At 54.2% G+C, this 21,840-nt stretch overlaps 5 protein-coding genes across 5 annotated transcripts; 3 read left to right on the forward strand and 2 right to left on the reverse strand.

Moving 5' to 3' along the window:
• Positions 1-2,794: 2,794 nt before the first annotated feature.
• On the reverse strand, positions 2,795-6,566 carry C8A04DRAFT_35457 (armadillo-type protein; the record flags this gene model as incomplete). Its single annotated transcript, XM_062783177.1, has 7 exons — positions 2,795-2,931; positions 2,986-3,124; positions 3,184-3,492; positions 3,552-3,985; positions 4,047-6,374; positions 6,446-6,490; positions 6,548-6,566. 7 exons carry the CDS (start codon positions 6,564-6,566, stop codon positions 2,795-2,797), a joined length of 3,411 nt encoding a protein of 1,136 aa, XP_062639265.1.
• A 2,051-nt stretch (positions 6,567-8,617) lies between these two features.
• C8A04DRAFT_10318 (uncharacterized protein) lies at positions 8,618-11,380 on the forward strand (the record flags this gene model as incomplete). Its single annotated transcript, XM_062776537.1, has 2 exons — positions 8,618-10,400; positions 10,470-11,380. The coding sequence occupies 2 exons, from the start codon at positions 8,618-8,620 to the stop codon at positions 11,378-11,380; spliced, it is 2,694 nt and encodes an 897-aa protein (XP_062639266.1).
• Positions 11,381-11,999: 619 nt separating this feature from the next.
• C8A04DRAFT_26382 (ETC complex I subunit conserved region-domain-containing protein) lies at positions 12,000-12,864 on the forward strand (the record flags this gene model as incomplete). The annotated part of the gene is made up of 3 exons (XM_062779913.1): positions 12,000-12,568; positions 12,639-12,743; positions 12,801-12,864. 3 exons carry the CDS (start codon positions 12,000-12,002, stop codon positions 12,862-12,864), a joined length of 738 nt encoding a protein of 245 aa, XP_062639267.1.
• Positions 12,865-13,470: 606 nt separating this feature from the next.
• C8A04DRAFT_10297 (RNA polymerase I-specific transcription initiation factor rrn11) lies at positions 13,471-15,009 on the forward strand (the record flags this gene model as incomplete). The annotated part of the gene is made up of 1 exon (XM_062776527.1): positions 13,471-15,009. One exon carries the CDS (start codon positions 13,471-13,473, stop codon positions 15,007-15,009), a length of 1,539 nt encoding a protein of 512 aa, XP_062639268.1.
• Positions 15,010-15,128: 119 nt separating this feature from the next.
• Positions 15,129-17,288, reverse strand: C8A04DRAFT_35461 (WD40-repeat-containing domain protein; the record flags this gene model as incomplete). The annotated part of the gene is made up of 10 exons (XM_062783178.1): positions 15,129-15,987; positions 16,050-16,150; positions 16,203-16,262; positions 16,316-16,477; positions 16,535-16,555; positions 16,616-16,738; positions 16,794-16,871; positions 16,957-17,042; positions 17,118-17,163; positions 17,226-17,288. 10 exons carry the CDS (start codon positions 17,286-17,288, stop codon positions 15,129-15,131), a joined length of 1,599 nt encoding a protein of 532 aa, XP_062639269.1.
• Positions 17,289-21,840: the final 4,552 nt, after the last annotated feature.

Below are 21,840 nucleotides of genomic sequence, written 5' to 3' on the forward strand. Positions count from 1 at the left end.
GTTCCTAATATGTTAGTGTAAACGAAGTACCCGGATAATAGTAACTAACAAGGTGTTCATTAGTGTGTTTAAGAGTCCTACAAGGTATATAGAGATCTTTGCAGAGTACAATGTTGTCTCTCAAGCCAGATGGATCAAGAGAGTGAGTGTAAGACAACGCCTGAATGGGTAATTGAGCAACGACTTAGCTGCTCAACTATACGTTATACCTAACGTTCCCGGTTTCCGCTTTGTCTTCTGGATGACTTCTAATCTGCTTGGCGAGTGTCCCATCGCAGAACGACGGAAGCAATTTAGCGTGATTTGACGAAAAGTTTAAAACTATGTCAACAGGTCGGGAACTCGACACTCGAGGTCATCCTTGACATTGCAATGTTGATGAGCTATGGAGAGCGCCCTTGCTCTCGCTTAGCCAATACCCAGGTTAAACTTCCATGGCTTGGCTTATGGAAATGCTGCTGAGTCTGTTACATCTTTGAAGATGGGTTGATCACAAATTCAGATCTACCTTTTCGACCGCCTGTCACCCACCGCTCTCCCGAACCCGGGCGACCCTTTCTGAGCACAGGGCGAAGCATGGCACAGAGTTACTCCGTACAGAAGCCTAGATCGGCGCCGACAGGCTTGCAGCAAGCCGGCAGGGCTGGGCGCAACAGCGACAGGAACGTGGGGGCCGCCCAACAGATGGGGGTGAGGCGAGCGAAAAGCGAGACAGAACTGGTGGACTCCCCGTCCATATAACTATATCGCTGGCAGCAACAAAACCCACAACTCCCCTCACAGCCATCAAGGACTCCTCTGTATCGCGTAATGGGTTTGTCGAATCGTCATTCGGGCGTTCAGGTTGACAATCCAATACCTAGAACCTTGCTCTTTTAGGCGTCTCCCCGACCTGCCCTTGGGGCTTGTCACTGTCACGGTCGCAGCGTCGGTCTCCCTGTCACTAAAGCCCCTGTCAACTGCACCTGCATGCCAGGGAACCAGACGTGCCAGACAACCTGGTCCTGTGCTGTGGTCCTGTGGAGCAAGTGAATGGATTGATGGCGAGAGCGAAGAAAAAAGAAGGGAAAAAAAAGAGGGGCGCGGCAGATCTCCCGCTGCGAGCGGGGTGGCACTCGTGGTGGGCTGGGGGAGCAGTGGGGCCGCAGCTGTCCTGGGGGTTCCGTCCGGTGCCGGTCAAGGGGACGGGAAGAAGGAAAAAAAAGACAAAGAAAAGAAAAAGGCGAAAGGACGGGGCAGTCTTTCATGTCCAATCCACGTCACGCTTGCCACCACGCCTACCCCCGACTTCCTCAGCTGTCTCCCGTCGAGGTGTTTCGTAGTTACTGGGCCGTGACGGTGCAGCAGCAGGAGCAGTATTGTGCTTGAAAAAGGCTCGGGTGGCTGATGAAGTGAGCGGATTAAAAGGGCTCGCAACAAATGCCGTCAGAGTCGATACGACGCCAGAGTTGCACTGTTCTGATGAGACGAGAAGGGAGAAAGGGAAAGGGGAGCCGAGAGTTTCCCGAAGACGCAAGCCATGGTCGTCGATACTTGCCATTTCAAGAATAACTACTCCCAGAGACGTCCTGGAGCGACGGTGTATGTACGGAGTGTCCTGCCAGCCTACCTCTAAGAAGGGTTTCTGGGGTTTTCTAATGCCCTCGGAACAGCCTCCTCATCGGAACGCGTGTTTTTTTCTTCCAACCTCCTTTTGGTATGCGCCTGCAGAGTCAAGGACGGTAGACGCTGTTTTTTCGGCTGGGCCGTACCATCTTCCACTTTACGCCCCAGCCACAATATTGTCACACAGCATCTAGCCGGACGCTGGACCCCTGCTAAAATGAGTGCATAACTTTACACAGCTGGGAGAAACCCCCTCTAACATAGGAGGAAAGATCGTGTAAAATTTCGGCAGTCTGTTGTGTATCGCGCACTATTTTCTTTTCTGTCCTTTTCCGTCTTTGCTTCGAGCACCACCGCCAACCCTGCAGGGCCACTGCACCATCCAGACCGGGAAGGTAAAGTTTCGAGGTCGCGCTTAGACCATTTTCTGGATCAAGTTGCGAGTCGCCAATAAGACCCCTTCCTCGACGGAAGCTGTAGAGGAGCTGAGCAGCGGTGGCCACGGGCCCCTTGAGATCAGAATTCGGGTGAGGCCTGACATGCAACAAGCGGTGGGGCAAGGGGGGGAAGGACGATCGTGTGTGCATGCGTGCTCCATCTAAGCCGTCCTGTTGTTGGCCGCTCGGGAGCCACCCGCCCGCAACCAGGTTGTCGGGCTGATCGACGAGGGGGTGACCTATATTTATAACAATAGCCGTGAGATTATCTTTCAACCATCGATGTTGAAAAATGTTCCACGAGCATGAGATCGCCCCAACCGAGCAGATGGACATAATTCTGGCTAGTACTTCAAGCGCCGAGACCAGGCCGTGTTTTGGTCTAGGTGGAAGCCTGTGCGATGTCTGAGCTGGTTTGAGAGCAGCCGAGGGTTCCGGATGCGTTGCTCTTGGCATCGCGTGGATGAGATGAACAAGGCGTTGGCTTCGGTATCATGTCCTAGCGTGTAGCGCCCAGTACGGCTTTGTTAGTGACCCCATGCTACCCGGCGTGCAGCTCTTTCTTCAATACGCTAGAATTTGTGGAATCGGCTCTTGACCAGAGCTGAATACAAGCAATGATGCACTAGCACCATCTTGCCTGTCCTCACGGTCGAACAATAGTGGCCGAATGGTGCGTTCCTGTGGATTTCCATAATCAAGTTTGGCGGGCTTGGCCGCTTAGCCAGTCAAGGGCACTTGCCGCTGCCTTTTTAAGGGCACTGTCTTTCAGGGGTGTCATACCAGTCAACATCGCTGAGTTGCAGTTTGCGAACCCGTTGTCCGCGGTCCTTGCCAGATCGAGGGTCGAGCCGATTATGATGGTGATGGGTGGGCACCTTTTCATTGCCTGAAAAATGATAAAATTAGCTGTTTAGTTCATAGGGGTGGGGGATGTCCTCACCATCATTCTCATCATTCTCCCGGAGGTCATAGTTCAGCACTAAGTTCTTGATGCGCTGTTGTTCCTCCTTTGCCGCTTGTCGCTGGTTGATCATGGCCACGGCGAAGTTAGAGTCCGAGGGCAATTCAACGGTGCGAGTCTGTCACGTTTAGTATACCACACAGGACACAAACAAGCTAGGACAAACATCATGCGTACCTGCTGACGGTTACCCCTTTTTGTCAAGAGCGAGAAGGCCATTGTCCCAGCCGGAATGGCCTGCCCGGTTTCCGCAGTCTCACCGCTGGCCGCAGCCTCGCGTGCCTTGGTCCGGACAGGGAGCGGGAGGTCAAATTGTTGCTTCGGTTGAAACTTGCGCGTCTCAAAGCTCTCTGCCATGATCTTCGCATACTCACGGTCGAAGTCGGCCTCATCTTCGGGATCAATACGCTCTTCCTCCCTGGTGACAACAATCGCTTCTTCTTCATCAGACTCGCTTGCGTCGTAGGATGGGTCCTGTTCGGCGTCCTGCACATCGGGGACTGGGTTAGCGGTGTAAATACGAGCCACTCTGGGGAGCGTCCTACATCAACCTCAGCATCTCCATCCTCTGAAGCTGAGTCTTCATCATCATCATGGTCGCCGGCAGCTTCGTCATCGCTAGATGCCCCACTCGTTTCATCATCTTGCTCTAAGACCTTGTCCATTCCAGAAGTCTTCTGGTCCTGTACCATAGCCAACTGGAACACCTTAGTGGCCTCTTCGATGTTGGATGCTACTTTCCATTGAGGTCTTGTCAAAGCAAAAATGTCTTGTACAAGGAATTCAATATCCATCGGCAACGGGTTCTTGGTGTATATGTAATACTGGAAGAAAGAAAGGAAGTAGTCCAACTTCTTGCCCGCAGCACCTTTGTTGAAGAACATCCCACAGGTCTCGAGGATAGTGGAAATGAGGCGGATGCGAAAGAAGTCGTCAGGCTGATCGAAGGGGTTGATGCGGCCGGGCATCGGCGGCCCACCTACATACCAGCGTCAGCAACAGGGACATATACAGAGCGACGGATAGGGGTGAGTAAATACCGTGACCAAAGGTCATGATCTTGTACATGACATCGAAGATTACGGGATGTTCTAGCATCCGGTAGTTGTAGAGCTCTCCCAAATACTTCACCTCAGCAATACGGCGTTGATTAAACTTGAAGTCATTCTGTTCAAGCCCAAACGCAATGGACTCAATCACCGAGTCAATCACCCCAATAACAAACGCGGGGTGATACCTGTTGATGGCACTCAACAAGATAGCAAGGAGGTGGATATTGCCAAACTTGACCTTTCCTGGCTTCTCAAAGACCTTATGGAGGACTGACACAACCTCCTTTTCTTCCCAATGGAGCCGTCTGATCTGTCTCAGGACCTTGCTGTAGTTCCGTTTGGTCAAGTCTGAGTAGGCAAGCTTGCGAATGAAGAGTTGTATGGGTGTTCTCTCCTTCTGCTCGATCGCTGGGCGCTGGGGCGGGTCGACGTAGTAGACGGCATTTTCAATGAGCATCCGCTCGGCCGGCCCAATGTGCTGAACGGACTTCTTACGTTGAAGAGTTTCGAGGAAGGTCGACATGCGAGGCGAAGTCTCTGGGTTCCGTAGGAGATAGCGACCGCAGTTCTCAAGCAGGTTGCAGATAATTTCGATGTTCACACGAGAGAAGTCATCCAAACTAACCTTGAGGCAGTGGAAAACAACATGCTCGGGAACAATACCGAACTTTGTGAGCTCGGCGAGATAACGGATGTTACTTAACCTCACTTGCCCAAGGAACTCCTTCTCCTTGCGGCGCTGCAGGCTGCGGAATTCAGCGTCCAGATACTCCACGAGGCCTTTTGGGATGTCCATCATATATTGGCCGAGGGTGGCAACGAGTCTCGCCCAGCAAGGAAGAAGGTCGCCACGGCCCTTGGGAACATCAGTCAAGGCCTTGACCAGGCGGTTCCTCGAGGCCTTGGAGTTGAGGTAGCAAAAGTCGATAGCTGTCTGGTCTATGGCTTCTTTGCTTGTGAGGTCCGGAAGACGAGAAAGCAATGCGTCGACCTGGGCTCCGATCGTCTTGTTCGCAATAGCTACTGACTGATCGTCGGCAGCAGTATCGGCCGGTTTGAAAGCCTCCGAAAGCTCTGCCGGGTCAATCTTCTTGCCAACCTGCTCGTCTTCAGGCTTTTTTTTCTTCACCTCTTCGAGAAGGATACCAGGAACCTTGCCCTTGAGATCAACGAGGTTTTCGTAAAAGCGACGCTCTTCCTCATCTTCCCAGATCCCGGAACCGTCTCCTTGACCACGCAGGTATTCCCCAGTCTTGACAATACCAATCGACCCGTTTGCCCCACCAGATGCATCGTCGCTGTCCTTCAGCTCCGGCATTTCGGCGCCAATAGTGTCTGCGATAACCTGGGCGTTGGCCACAAGGCGCTCTTGGGCCTTGACTTGTTTTTCGAAGTTGGCTTGGCGGTCCTCAAACACCTCGCCCGACTTGACGTAAGCTTCGGCGTTCTTGCGCGACTGGTTGTAGATGGCCTTTTGGTCTCGGACCAGGTGGCCCTTAACGTCCTCAAAGTAGCGTTTCAACACGTTCCGAAAGCGCTCTTGCAGCTCGGGTGGGGTGGAGGGGGGGTCCGTGGATGTTGGTTCGGAATCTCCTTCTTGGTCCTCGGTGGCACCTCCACTCTTGGTAGCGCCATCCTCCTCGACAGTCTTCCGGCCCTCGGAACCGGCCGCTCTGACGCCGAGAACGTCCCAGCTGAATGCTTTGATGAAGACAACAAGCAGCGGCAGGTTCGCGTGCTCACGGTCGTGGCCAAGGAGGTCCTTCAGAACTTCGAGCGGAAACGGCTCGGCAACTCCTCCTTTAGCAGACGCGCGAGATTTCACCTCAACATGTTTCCCTGTGGTTCCATTTGTGGCATCGTCCGGCCGCTTGATGTCGTCGAGTGTGCGTAGGATATCGACAAGCCACAATTCGGTGACGACCCGAAGAAGAACGCGTTGTCGGACCAGCCTATCCTTTTCCTCCTTTTCTCTTGCTTCCGGAGATAACGTCTTCAGAACGCTCTTGTCGGGGGTGGACATCGATCTCCCAAGAAACCAGCCCAGGTACGAGGTGAAGTCCGCAGGGCCGAAGCGCTGATGCAAAGCGCTGACAATTTCCACCCCTGCTTCAATTTCACCAGGCGACTTGAGCCTGCACAGTCCTTCGTGACATGCCGAGACGATCTCGGAGAGGTATTTGGACAAGCTAACGGTCTTGATTTCTTGCAGGAACGTGTTGAGAGTTCCAGGGGAGATGGCGGTACGTAAACGTTTGATGAACGCGGTGTTCTTTTTCATAGTCGAGTCGAGGGAGCTGTTAACGGGGAAAAGATCTGTCCCGAACGTATTAGTTAGCAATAATCAGAGCGACGCAGCTCTGCGGAGAGCCTATGTATTTCCTCACCCTTTTCTCCATTCCAGGCTCGCTCGTTTAGCTCTCGCAACTCGTCTATCCTAGCCATTAGCAGCCCCTCCACAATGACTGATCATGTCGGACAAAACATACGCCTCCGCGCGCGATCCATGGCGGGCCGAGTTCGCGATGCTCGCGGTGTTCGCAGTTAAGGTCGTGTCGGCAGTGACGCATTCGGAATCAAGGTGCTAAGGGTTTAGGAACCGGAAACGACAATCCCCATCAACAATGGCAGGCATCGGTGATGTGACTTGCATGGGTAGCCTCTAGAGGCAACGTGTCGAGTAAGATCTCGGAAAGGTAAGGAAAGCCAAGGCAGTTGCGATGCTGAAAAGCAGGTCGAAAGAACCATTTCGGTTGTGGAGATAGTTCGAGGTTCTTGGCTCGGTGACGGAACTGCTTTGCGGCGCTGGGTTTTGGTGGGCTCTGCTGAAATCTCTCCCCCGGATTGGGCCATTAGGCGCGATTTAGCGCCTCACGGGCCTGGAGCAGGCTTGCCCCGCAGGCCCAAGGCCCCGCGATGTAGTAAGAAGGAGCCACCGCCACTCCGGCTGCAATTGAAATGGTCATTGACTAGGTAGGTAGATAACGTTATAGTCTACCTAGGTAGGTAGGTATGTGGTATGTATGGATGTACGTATCAAAGTCAGGTTGCATTCACCGAAACGCAAAAGTCCAGTCGATTCCATCTCACGGTCCTTTCCGACCGGCAGCCGCGGGGCAGACCGAACACAGCTTCGCTACCTATGCTAAACTCGTCACTTTCCAACAGCCAACGACAACCTTCTTAACACTAATGAAGATTGGGAGCTTACCATACTACGAGGTCGTTTTCATTACCCCACGGCCAACAATGTTCTATGGTGCACCATTCCCCATTGTGGCAATTGGATGGACATGCTCAGGCTTCTTGAGGCAATATGAGGTGTACTCCCTCGACACATGTCTCGCGTCAACACCCAATTGTCCAGCAAGAGGCAAGGAGACACCGTCATCAAACCATCGGCAGCCTTTCCTCCTCCGATGACGGACCAGGGCAACTCAGATGGACCGAAAGATCACCCGGACTTGGCAAGCGGCGCCGGCAGCAAGTGACGGGACTTGGCAGTCAAGTCCCGCACCGGACCGAGTCCTCACCGCAGCCAAGCCCGTTGATGAGTCCGTTCCGGGATTTTGGGCCCAAAGCCAAGCCATCCCCTGGCAGACGTTCGCCTCTGGACCATAGAAATCCCTGTCGTCCCACCTTGGCCCGCTGATAACGGCAACCACACACACTACCAAACAAGGCAAGCAGCTGTCTCCGCGGGATCGAGATGCGCGGGGGCAAAAGATACCTTAAATACCTAGGGAACATAAGGTTCCGAACTTGTTTCAGCAAACCCTCCTTCTAATGCCGGCAGAAGGGGCCTCATAAAACTCGCAAGGGCGGGTTCCCAAGTCGCAGTTTCACGCTGAGGAGAAATCTCGGGTCGATCGAAGATCTTCGTTGATTTCTCCAACGGTCCGCCGAGTGGGCCGTCCCTTATCAACTAGCACCTGAAACTGCGGGAGTGGTTCGACTGATAAGACTAGTTAGACAAACATACCTCCCAACTACCGCTTATTACCGTACCTACGAACCCGGACGGTTGAAGCATGTCCGCGGAAGTCAACGATACCGCTGTGCTGACCGCTGGCTGGCTGGATCTCCGGCCCCCTCGGAGGCATGGCACCGTCCACCGAGGGAACGGATCGCTCCCGTCCCCACGACGTCGTGTCCCATTGCATGAGTACATTTCACCATCTTGGCCCAATCGTCGTGAGATCCACAAGAACCCCAGCAAATCCATGGCCTTTCCATGTCGCTGCTTAGGTGTATCTCGTTGTCATCCGGCTGTCCGGGGCAGGCCATTCTCGCACAACTCCGGTTGGGCCACGGAGAAACCGTGAGCGGACGGCTTGATTTCATGCTCAAAAACGAGGATGGGATCCCAAGAAAAGGAGCGGGGATAAGGGGTATTCGAAGCAACTTAGGGTTTGCTGAAATCAAACACCCGTCTCCATCGCTTCCTGTTACTCTTTGAGGGGAGCGATCATCTTGTTCTACCTTGAACCCGTTGGTGTGTGTGTTTGTGTGTCTGTGTGTTTTATTGTCTGTGTTTTATTGTCTTACCCTAGGACGCAATGGACGTCGAGAAGTTGTCAGCCCTTTCCCTCTCTTCGGCTCCGCCCCCGTTCCGGGGCCAATTTCCTCCAACACCCCCGTTGCAAGACTTTTATGAGCACCAAAACGCCGGTCTTTTCCCATCGGCATCGAACGGGCACGAGCGCTGTTTTCCTCCCGTTTATCCCCTACCTCCACCATCAAGAGAGAACAAGGTCCTCGCCGAAGACCTCAAGACCCCGGACCACCACGTGGAACGAGATCCCCGCCTCATCCGGCTCACTGGCACCCACCCATTCAACGTCGAAGCACCACTCAGCGACCTCTACGATGAAGGCTTCCTAACAACCAAAGACCTGCACTATGTCCGCAACCATGGCGCCGTCCCCCTCGTCAACGACGCCGACGTCCTCGACTGGGAGTTCTCCATCACGGGTCTCGTTGACCAACCGACCACACTCACCTTGCGCGATCTGATCCAGACCTACGAGCAGGCCACATACCCGATCACGCTGGTGTGTGCGGGCAACCGGCGCAAGGAGCAGAACGTGGTGCGCAAGACGAAGGGCTTTTCCTGGGGCGCCGCAGGGGTCTCAACGGCGCTGTGGACAGGTGTCGCTCTGGGCGATGTGCTTGCGCGTGCGCGCCCGACTCGCCGCGCCCGGTATGTCTGCTTCGATGGCGCCGACCGCCTGCCCAATGGGTTCTACGGCACGTCGGTGCGTCTTAGCTGGGCGATGGACCCAGAGCGCGGCATGATGCTTGCTCACCGCATGAATGGTGAACCGTTGTCACCGGACCACGGTAAACCCTTGCGCATTGTTATCCCGGGTCAGATTGGGGGTCGGAGTGTGAAGTGGCTGAAGAAGATTATCGTCACCGACAAGCCGAGTGATAACTGGTATCATATCTACGACAACCGCGTGCTCCCGACTACGATAAGCCCCGAGGAGAGTGCGGATTTACCAGAGACTTGGAAGGATGAAAGGTATGCGATCTACGACCTCAACACCAACAGCGCGGTCTGTTATCCGGCACACGACGAAAGAGTCCCATTGCCCGCTGGGTACGAGGGGGGCGTGTACAAGCTGAAGGGGTATGCGTACGCTGGAGGAGGGAAGAGGGTGACGAGGTTAGAAGTAACGCTGGATCAGGGGAAATCATGGACTCTCGCCAATGTCTCCTATCCAGAAGACCTGTACCGGCTCGCTCCCGAGGGAGAGATGCTGTACGGCGGACGATTGGACATGACGTGGCGCGATAGTTCCTTTTGCTGGTGTTTCTGGGAGCTGGACCTGCCGCTTTCCCTCCTAGCTACGGCAGGAGACGTTATGGTTCGGGCCATGGACGATGCCATGATGGTACAGCCGCGGGATATGTACTGGAGCGTGCTGGGCATGATGAACAACCCCTGGTACCGAGTGGTGATTCACAAAGAGGCGCATGCGCTGCGGTTTGAGCATCCTACTCAACCGGCGTTAATTCCAGGGGGGTGGATGGAGAGGGTCAAGAAGGCAGGCGGAAATATTACCAACGGGTTCTGGGGCGAGAAGAAGGCTGGCGAAAGCGAAACGCCAGTGGCGGAGCTGGCGCCCGTCAAGGAGATCAGTATGGTAAACGACAAAGTCGACCAGAAAATCACGGCAGAGGAGCTGCAACAGCATTCCGGGGAGCATGAACCGTGGTTCATCGTCAACGGGCAGGTGTATGATGGTACCAAATTCCTCGAGGGCCACCCCGGTGGTGCTACATCCATCATTAACGCCGCAGGACAAGACGTAAGCGAGGAGTTTCTCGCTATCCGTACGTTTATTATATACCTTCCCCTTCATCCCTCCCTGATGTCCCTTTAAACGGCTAACCCTCCTCAAGACAGCGAAAACGCCAAAGCCATGATGCCCGATTACCACATTGGCACCGCCCCAGCCGAAACCACCACCGACTCTCCCTCTCACGCCCTCCTCTCCGAAGACCCAGTCTTCCTCAACCCCAAAACCTGGCGCCCCGCTATTCTCTCCGCCAAAACCCCCGTCTCCCACGATTCCACAATATTCCACTTCACCCTCGCCAGCCCAACCCAAACCGTAGGCCTGCCTGTCGGCCAACACCTACTCATGCGCCTGCGTGACCCAGCCACACGCGAAGCCATCATCCGCGCCTACACGCCGATCACCTCCTCCCCATCCGACCCTGCCGGTGAGCTGTGCGTGTTGATCAAGATCTACCGCCCCGGGCCGGGCCAACAGCAGGGAGGGAAAATGACACAGAACCTTGACTCGCTCCCACTTGGCCACCCGGTCGAGTTCAAGGGCCCCGTGGGCAAATTTGTGTATCACGGCAGCGGGCGGTGTAGTATCAACGGTAAAGAGCGGGTAGTCAAGAGGTTTGTGATGGTCTGTGGTGGTTCGGGCGTGACGCCCATCTTTGCGGTGCTGCGGGCCGTGGTGAGGGGGGATGGTACGTCGGGTCTCGGGCCTGATTGTGTGGTGTTAGATGGGAACCGGGAGGAAGGTGATATTTTGCTTAGAGAGGAGTTGGGTGCGTTGGAGGCGGAGAGTAACGGACGGTGTAGGGTTGTGCATGCGTTGAGTCGGCCGGGCGAAGGGTGGAAGGGGATGAAGGGGAGACTGGATCAGGGGTTGTTCGAGAGGGAGGTTGGGTTGCGAGGCAGTGGTCGGGGGGATACGATGGTGTTGGTGTGTGGGCCGGAGGGCTTGGAGAAGGCTACGAAGCAAGCGCTTCTGAAGATGGGCTGGGAGGAGGATGATTTCTTGTTCTTTTAGTGTAGTTAGTGCGGTTATTAGTTTGTAGGGCGGACGTGTTGGATCATGACGAAGACCATGAGTATATGTTGAAAGAAGTCTGAATTCAAAATATCTGAAAGAAAAGACGCGCTCATGACTGCGGAACGGGAGACTGGAAATACAATTCGTATAAGCTCAACCGTTTGAGACTCGGGAAGCAACCGAGTTCGGGTGAAAGAAATCAAACGATGGCTTTAAAATGACAAATAAGAGGCTCAGAAGCCATTGGGCTCTCGCAAAGTAGTTTAAGTGGCCCATCAAGATTGGGAGAGAATCAAGGTGAAGGTTATGAAAAAGGGGCATGTCAATGTATTCCTGGTGTAACGACGTGTAAGATACGAACTGGAACGTATCGTACAAGTTTGGAGCGTCATCGACCTTAAAGTCACGTGGTACCCCACCCGCAAACCGACGCCCAATCGAAGATGCCCCCAATTGGCAGAGAGGCAGCAAGAAGCTCCGGCAGTTCAAAGGCAGTAGCAGCAACTTCACACGAGCGAAATCCCGCTTTGCGGCAGCGACGTCGACCACCGCACACCCAATTGGGGCCACCCTCCAACTATCTCACCCCACGACCGAAACGAAAAGAAGAAAGACGATGCGTTCGACGCTCCGCCTGTTCGCTGCCGTCCGGCCGGCAGCGCAGTACCTCGAAGCCGGCACCCCCACCGGCCTGACCGGTCTCCTCACGCACCCCTCGCCGCGGTCGACACTTCTCTACCTCTACAATTCAACCCTCGATAAGCTCAAGGCGGTCCCCGACCACTCGGTGTACCGGCAATCGGTCGAGGCGCTAACCAAGCACCGTCTGGCGTTGGTCGAGGGCGTGGTGCCTCCCGGACACGATGAGTGGGCGGAGCGCGCGCGCAAGCTGCTGAGCGAACACCCGGAGCAGTTCAACGTGGCGACGGGCAGCGACAGCGTGAGCGGGGCGCGCGCGATCAAGATCGAGCGTGGGGCCAAGTCGTTTGTGTTGCGCAATATCCCGGAACAGAGAGATATGCGGGTTGAGGAGTGGGACGGTGAACTGGATGAGGGCCCGGAGCTGGAGGGGAGCCGGACGTTGAAGGAGAGGGAGGACCTGCGCCATATTTTTGAACGTCGTGATATTCGTGATGTGGAAGGGCAGGTTGAGTGGGAGCCGGAGCCGCAGCTTACGGCTGATCAGTGCGTTTTCCCCGGGGCATGGTATTTGATTACGGGAGATAAGGAACTAACTGGAGGTCTTTCTCTGCAGGATTTCGGATCTCGAGACCAAGATTGGTGCGGGGTTAATCGAGGAGGTTATCCAGGTTGCTGAGGGCGAGCTCAAGTTGGTGGACAGGATGATTGAGGCCAAAGTGTAAGTGCGCGAATGTTCAGTTTTTCGGTACGCGCTACAATGACTGACAAAGCTTAGCTGGGAGCCTCTTGAGGAGCAGCCGGCCGAGGGCCAATGGGTCTATTTCGAGCGCAAGGAATAAAGTCGAATTCACAACGTCTGTAACGACACTGTACATAAACAAATAAATGGACGCCGGCTCCAGGCCAGCGTGTTGGTCAGATACCGGAGCTGATCCCATCCATAAAACCCCCGGGTGTAGAGCCCGGGATTGGAGGTTAGAATCAGCATTTGTTGTGCCGGTACAGCTAGGCGGAGTCAAGTAGTCTGCCCCAAGATTAAATAAGTCACGATGAACATTTGTCCATCTGTTGCTCATCTTTACCACTCGTAGCTGAAGGTAAGGAGATAGGAATATGAACTTGGAAGGTTTGTTGCATGATTCAGTTGTGGCGGGGCGATTGATACCTATGGTAAAGAAAGTTAAGGAGCTCGTAGCTCTTACAACCATTTTCTGAAACCCTTCACACAAACGCAACCTTGAAATTTTACTCGAAGAAAACCTCTCCTCTCCTTTTACAACTCCAAATTCATGAAGAAATTTCAAAAGACACTTCAAATCAGAATCGATCGGTGGTGGTACTAAGAAATATTTCAACATTTTCTGTAATCGGCCAAGCATCTTCGCTTTCACAACCCACATTTCAAAGTCCCTGCCCCACGTCTTCCTTTCTTCATATCCCCAAAAATGAACCACCCACCACAGGTACACCGGGGCAAACGCAAGCGCGCCTCTTCCGAAGCCGTTATCAATCCGTTGTCTCATTCACCCGATACCCTTCGCCAATTCGCCCTCGCCGGCTACCCCATCGACCGGCCCTTACCGTCTCAAGCCTACCCGGGTTTTCCACACCGCGCGCCCCGCCGCACCCCGGTTTTCCGGGGCCCGCGTCATCGGAGACGGCGAGGGCCTGCTGTTGATAGTACAGGAGGCAGAGTGAAGACAGAAGAAGGCGGGGGCGACGGCGGCGCGGAAGAAGGACGGGGTGAAGACGCCGATACCGAAAGCGCAGCGTTTGTCTCGGACACGGACGGCGGTGATACCGACGGCTGGCAGACGGCTACTACTGCGGGGACCACCACCACGGATGGCGAAACTACTGATGGCGACGAGTCACAACCTAGACCTCGGGGTCGAAGGCCGTCCCAGAGAGACCCTGATATCGACCACCGTGCTCGCGCTTACCGCCGGCGTGTCGGCTGGTTGACGGCTATTGTGCAACGCAGCTTGGCCGAGGGCGATGTGGCGACTGCTGGGCGGGCTTTTGGGTTGCTCGCCCGGGCAAGGGTGTATGGGCGCAAGGTGGATTTGCGATGGGAGCGGTACTGGGAGATGGGGGCGGAAGTGCTGATGAGGGAAGGAGAGTTAGGGAATAGGGCTGGGGTTGATGATGGTGGTGGTGTGTCGGAAGGGGGAGAGGAGGCAGGCGAACAGTACGAAGAAACTGAGGAAGTCCACGCTAACAGACTGGCCCGGCTCAAGGCTTACTACCAATATCTCATCCAGCAGTACCCCTACAGCAAGCAGCACGCTAGCAGCGCGAGTAGTGCACTGGACTTTCACATCGCGCTGTACAGCACCGAGATGGAGGCCGCACATGCTGCGTACGCAAGGGGCTTGGAACGCCTGCAGCGAGAGGATGCGAGCTGGGAAATGGGGGATGACTATGAGGCCGGGGGAACCCAAGCTGATATCGACGCCAACATGGGCGTGGACATGAATACGGACGAGCCACTCGCTCATGATCATAATGATCCCCACAACCGGGAAAGATCTCTCCGCCAGAACACCCTCCAAACCATGACCGAACTTGCTCAGCGCATGGACACAACCCTGGAAACAGTCCCCTATTCGCGCGACCCAGAACTTCTACGGCTGAGAGCCATGGTCTCTTTATTTCTCAGCGATCTGCACATGCCACCATCGCAGGCTGCGGACAAGAGCAGAACTGGGGGGATGGGGCGGGGAAATGAGAGGGCTAAGGCAAGGGGGTTGTTGAGAAGGGCGAAGACCTTGGTAGAAGGGGCTGGAGGGAGATTCGCGGAAGCTGACGAGCGGCTTTTGGAGAATTTGGTGGAAGAGGAGGACGATGGCGACGAAGGCGAGGACGAGGATGGTAACATGCACGAGGGCGACCAAGATACTGTGGAGCAGGATGATGAAGAGGGTGACGAGGGGTATGGAGACCGCTCGGTGTTGCCGATGCTTTCGTCGATGCATATGTAGGGGCCACTGGGTTGTCAACAAAACAACAAAATCATTTAGACAAATCCATTTACCGACCTAAAACGCCTCCGTCCGCAATTACCTGCTCATATCTTCTATCCCATCTCGTAGACTACCCCCTAAGCAACCGGTGTCGCCGTTCCCTTCTCCTTTGCCCACCGGTGATAAATCACTGCGCGATTTCCATTCCCGACAACAACGCACCACTCCCCTTCCGGGCTCCAGCCGACCTGCCGTCCCACAAACCCGCCCTCTATCTGAACCATCCGATGTGCCTTGATGTACCGGACGGGGTCTGTCGCATCGTACGTCTCGGCCCATGCTTCCAGAGTTTCGCGGTTATACCCCAGCCCTGACGTCGGCAGGGCAGGGTGGCTCTCCGGGTCCGGACTAGCCGAGACCATAGATTCTTTATCACCACCACCACCTCCAACAACAGACATGGCCGCGAAGGACCGGAGGCTGGCGGTTCCATCACCGGCGGTGGATTGCACGAATGAGTTGCTGGTCGTGTTCGCCTTCTTCACGCGGCGCACGGGCAGCCAGACAGGTTTAGGCACAACGGCACCCTCGCCCACAAGTGGATAGCGTCCGGCGTCTTTGGCCTCCTTGAGCGCGTCCATGTACCGGGCGTATTCGCCGAAGCGCTCAAAGTCCCAGAAGAAGGTCTTGCCTTTAGCGTTGGCAAAGGCAAGGATCGGCCGCTTACCCGGCACGCGGAACATGCGGAAGCGAAGAAAGAACTGGATGCCGCAGTCCGGTGTGTGAAACTGAGCCAGGCGAGTGAACATGGCTGGGCGGGCTGGGGAAAGAGTTGGGGTGAAGTAAGACCGGGTCTGCTTAGCCATGTCGATGGGCGTAGGCGCGTCGAGCGGGCCAGGGATCGGGTCGGTGGACGAGAAGCCTTCGATTTGCCAGAGTACGATGGAGTCTTCGTGACAGGCACGGGAGAGGATGAGGTCACCGTGGAATGCTACACTGCAAGGGGTGTTAACTAAAGTGGGAAAGAAGGAAGATATCTGTGACTAGTGTGTACTTACCAATCAACTAGGTTGTTATGGATCTCGGAAGACGAAAAGTGAGGGTATTGGAACACGACGGGAACGTCGATGTGCTCGGTGGGGAATTCGGGCAACGCCCACTGTGAATTATTCGATTAGGAAGCTGAGAATACGGTTGGTGCTGGAACTTACCATATTGATGACCTGATCATGTCCAGTAGATAAGAGGTAGCGCCCGGTATCATGAAAGGCCTAGCAGGTGTTGTTAGCCGTATTGGTGTGGAATAAACCCGAGCAAGACATACCACACTGAGCAAATCGTAGGAATGACTCTCACCGCCCAGAATACAGAGACAAGGTTGTTTTTTATGGGCTGGAGCTAGGCTCCATATCCTGATGGTTGTGTCATCTGACGCTGATGCGATAATGAGCGGGTTATCCGGCGAAGTTGTGATATCGTTGATGCCCTGGGATACTGTCAGTTATTTGGGGGTTTGGCGACGTCGCGGGGCTTCTCAGCTTACACCACCATGGCCAACAAGAGTCTGTCCAGCTGTCAGTCCTTTTTCTACCGCGGCTTCCTACTCAAAAGGACCGCCACTTACTTTGGCCAAAGTACCCTGCCGCACATTGTAAATTTTGATATTGGAACTAGTTCCCGCGATGCAGAGTAACGGCTCTTTAGTCACCGGATCTCTCGACCAACAGCTGGCGCAGTTCTCATCATCCTGCTGGCTAGTCAGAGGCCATAATCAAGAAGAATAGTAACATCGGACCTCGCACGCTATCATCCCTAATGAGTTGAATGATCTCACAAGGCTGTGTGTCTTTGTCGATTTGCGTCAACCGGCATATGACGGCCTGATATATGTCGACGGTTAGATTGATTTTGGGTTGAAATGTGAGGAGGAACTCTTATAACGTAGTGGAACAGGGGTTCACCTACGTGTCTCTTGCTCGTAGCTGCAAACACTGGAGGTGCTCCTTGAGGGTTGTAAGGATAGAACTTGACATCGAAGAACTCAGCAAGGTCTAGTCGATGATCAGCCACCCGCTCGTTTGCCTCTGTGGTGTTCCATCATATGGTTAATTTCAAAGCGTGATTACCTTGGTTCCCCGCTTCATCATCAGGGGCTGAAGACCTGTAGTCGTCCTATGAAAACGGTTAGCGTCTGCGAAGATTGACAACATCCATGATGGGAAAGGGGGGCAGACTTGGAAGAGAAAGGACGCACGCAGCCGGGGGAGTTCCCACTCGGCTGCGTCGGCCGAGGGCATCGTAAATAGATGACTTTATCAGTTTCTCGGACGGCCGAAGAAACTCTGGGCGACCTATGGATGGATGGATGGATGGATGGGTGGGAGACTCTGTTCTGGAGGTGGTGAATTGGCTTGGATGAGCCGAAGGTCAAATGAGGGGAAAGTGGCAAATTGCTTGTGGTCGGGTTGTGAGTCGAAATAGAAAACATTCACACCTAATTCACAGAATATGAGATTTCTATCAAGTTCCAACAATTGTCTGTTGTGAATCAACCTGAGAGGTTCACGTTCCTTCCCATGGTGTGCAATTAAAGTGGGTCCATCAAAAGATCAATTACCAACTTGAGTGGGAACGCTGAGGCGCGTCACGCGACGCGACTGAAAGCCAACCTCGGACTTGGTCACAACCCAACTACAGCAGTAAACGAATGAGCTTGCAACCCCAAGATATGGTAAATATCAATTCGAAGTAACCATGAGGCAGTTATCAAGATGAAGCACCCTGTAATTTTGTTTCCCAGGCAAATTGCATTCATTGGGCCACGGAATGCACACAAACCCATGTTTTGTCTCCTCGGTCAAATTATGAGACTTACCTAACTAGTTACTACTGCCTTGTATCTCGAATTGTAACCCCACAGCCATGAGCAGATTGGGAACTTATCGACTTAGGTTTGACAAATGCTAAGAAGGAGCTCACTCGTACAAGCCCCTGAATGACCAATCTAGATACTACCCACCTTGTCAGGGAATGGGTGTACACAGAGGCGTGAGAGGTACTCGAATGACCGGTTCCTGATGGCATGGCACGCCGTGCCTGGTAACTTGGGCATGTATGTACCGGGCTAACACAAAATTTAAAGGTTAACAGCTGCTGTGCAGACTCCCAGTCAGCCTGACAAATATTCACACAATCGTGATACAATGTCGCCCCTGGCAAGCCCTCAGTGTTTTCAACAACATGACCTTGGACATTCTCATCGGTGATCATGGAGACGGGGTATGGCAACGGTTCGGAGTCCGGATTCGCGACGCCATCCTGTCACCTCACCTTCAGTGGTTGAATTGTGTGTCGGTGTGCTGTGAAAGAAATCCTCAGCTCCGAGGTGAGTTTTCTCGGTATCCTCGCTTTCTGAATGGCCACACCGAGGTAACTCACCACATTCTCCCTTCCCTTTCGTGACTTCAAGGGTCACATGTTTGATCTGCTCTCTTAGACCCGCAATGACGAGGGCCCCATTTCCCGAGGCGACGGACTCGAAGCGGATTTGTCGTGGCTCTGAATAGGGAGAGCATGATTCCATGATTTTCCCATTGGATCTGGACCCTAGCAACCTTCCCGGGCCCGGCTACTTGGGTCGACGTGCCCCGGCGAATCGGGAATGGCAGCGTGCATGAAAAATAAAAACAAAAAGAGGGTGAGAGCGACAGAAATGGCCTTGGTTCATGGATGGGAAAGCAAGCAGCAGGCCGAGACCCGGGAAAGGCATGTTCGAAAACTCGTAAATGCACCAATGAGAATGTCGAAACCCGACTTTTGATAGCGGAGAAAGCCGCAATTTAAAAGTCCGAAAACCTTCGGAGCCCCCACTGAGGCTCCCATCACCCCACGCCAAGAAAGCTTTCGAGGATCAAAGAACACCTGCGGCGATCTCGAAGTCACAATCCGGAAGGGAAAGGACAAAGAAATGCTTTTCGCGGATGTGTTTTCAACGGACGGGCAGAGAATAAGACAATCGCATCAATGAGCTATAAGCTGTTGGCTTTGTAGAGGATGTCCTCCTAATTACACTTCCATAGCAGAGACTGGGCTCTGTTCCAGGGATCGGAGAGTGTGAATTTTGACTTTGTTTGGCAGACTGTGGGGCTAATGATTCCCGCTGGGGTTGCAGCTCTCCTAGCCCTGGCGATCATGCAGTCGAGCGGAACCCCAGTGCCTGAGAAAGGAGTTGCATTTTTCATTTTCTTGAATTGATGGGGATCGGACAACTAAAATGCCACGGATTTAGCAGTTGGGACCGAGTGTAAGTGTACACTAGGTATCTCGGACGTTTCGGCCCTGTCGAAGATTAGGTAAGCGTTCCCGACGCCGAGCCGTGAAGACCGGCAACAGCAACAACAGCAGATGAAACGGTTGCCCTTGGAACCCGTCAATCATTGATCCTGCGCTCTAACTACGATTCTGTCCCTTGCTATTAGGGGTCCGGCGTCCCTTTCTCTGCCAGCACGTAGTTTACAGTGCATATTATGTACCTCCGTTCATCTGGCAAGGCACGATCGAGACGGCTGCCAAGGTTGTGCCACCACCAGGAGAAAGCGGGCTACGGACGTAGCGGACTGTCTCGGTAGGCAATCCTAATAACCGCAAGGAAGAAAACAAAACTGTGACTTATTAGCGGCTCTAACGCTCATCGATGGGTATTTTCCTTCCGTAACCAAAAAGGGTTGGGTATGGGCCCCCTAACCCCTAACGCATCCATATCAACACTGAATTCGCTGGCAGGTTGAAATGAACGCGGGGCTCTTGATAGTTATTTTTGCCTTTCGTCTCTCTGAAAGTGGAATGATATTCGGAGGTTGACAACTTCACTCATCTCGGGATTACGCAGGAAAAGCCGGTTTCGTGCCGAAAAGAATGGCCCACCCAGGCCGGGGTTTTGTTTGTTGAGTCTGCTGCCCAAAAACGTTAGCCCCAGAGATCAGAAGGTTAGCCGCCACAGATTTTTCAAACCCCGGCCTCAAGCATCCATGAAAAGAATTTCAGGTCAATTACGGATAACACATTGACGAGTCCCCGGCCTCACAGTCCAAATCGTACGAAGCAACGCCTCACTGCTATACTATGCGCCCGCGAAGGCTGCGCTGCGCAGTGGTCAAGAGCGAGTGGTGCGTGGGACGCGGTAGGGAGCAAAAAGAGTAATACGGGAGGTAACTATGCTACGGAGTAACTCGTGGGCACACTACACTACAATGTTCCGCTCGCGGGATTGCGATCCCGCCGAACGGCGGAACCGCATATCAATGCTGGCCAGGGCTTGCCAGGGCGTGAATTTCCCCAGTTCATCCACACAAGTCGATTCGTCTTCTTGAACGTGGAGTCGGCGGAAGCTCGCGCCCAAGCAGAACTCCACTAATCTTCCCGCGCGCCACCAGCGGCAGAGCAAAAGGTCCCGCCTGTTCCTGACAGGGCCCTCCATGCCAGTTCCACGCTCCCCTTTTGCCCATTTGGTTGTTGATTTCTGATCTTTGGCTTCTTCTGGCATTTGACTCGTTGTCGCTCGCCGCGGGATCGCTAATTTGCACCTGCCCGCCCGGGCTGCATTCCCCGGACGAACGACCACAGCACCGACAAACCAATACCGCGTTGCCGCAACGTGCTGGTGGTGCAGCTCCTTTCCATACCGTCTCATTCTTGCAGCAGCCTAATAAGTGTCCTCGCCCGTTTTGAGGAGCCACGCAACACACATGCACATACACACAGGCACACACATACCGGCACACATACACACACACACAAACACACAACCTCGCACACAGCTCCTCTCCATGCCCCTCTTCCCAAAAACTTCATCCACAAAGTGCACCACGACAAGGGGGCCACCCACTGTTCAAACCCAACCAGGACCTGGCTAAAACCGACCCGCGACCAACTCGTCTGTGGACCCATCCCGCCTGCTCGCGCCTTCCGTATCATTTCCTACCCACTCGACCCCAAAAGGTGGTCGAGAGGTTGAAATCCACTCAGAGTAGGCGACACCAACCTCTCGACTTCTTCCGAACGGACGGGCGTACCTAAAATACATAACAGTATTCCCTCTCGCAAGCCCAGTATCACACCAGGCTTTCGCAGCATCGACGAGGGTCGGCCACCGCCTCGCAATTTCAGAGTTAGCAGTCAATTCGTCTAGCTAGGGACCCCCCGCCGGACACTGGCTGTCTCGACCCCCGCGGTTACCATTCCGACGTCGTGGTTGGCGCCCTTCGAAGCTTTGACTGGCTGTACAAGACTAAAGACATTTGCCCGCCGTACCACCTCAACGCGCCTTCGGTTGCGATTCGGTCTCTTGCTCCGAGAAACCCGGCAGCTTCCCCCCCGCCGTGTGCTGCATCTTGCCGCTTTTCCTACTTTCCCTCTGCGCACTGGGCAAACCTACGGCCGTCCACCCCGCGCCATCTCTAACTCACTCTCTCGCTTTCCACGCTCACGCTCACACTCACCCTCACTCACTATTGAGTCGCCCCTCAACCCTCTAGAACCCAAGCCGGCTGTGAAACGGGCGGGATCTTGTAAAGATACTCCCCAGGCGACGGCCGAATCTCTGTCCTACCTATTTCCAGTTTGACAAACCGCGGACGCACTGGTCGGGGACGGCCACGCACAGGACGATACCGCAGGATACCCGACGCTCCGCTTCCATTCATTTTGTGTGTGTTCAACTCGTTCTTGTTGTTCCCGGTCACCCAGAAAGGAACCTAGAAAAATTCTACCCAAAGATTCCTTTCCTTCTCCCGTCCCGCCGGAGCCCCCCTGGTCGGTAAACTTTCGCCTGCGCCTATACGCACGGTTTGC

The sequence above is a fragment of the Dichotomopilus funicola genome (genome assembly GCF_033296635.1).
Source record: "Dichotomopilus funicola strain CBS 141.50 unplaced genomic scaffold C8A04scaffold_12, whole genome shotgun sequence".
In the NCBI taxonomy this organism is placed as follows: Eukaryota; Fungi; Ascomycota; class Sordariomycetes; order Sordariales; family Chaetomiaceae; genus Dichotomopilus; species Dichotomopilus funicola.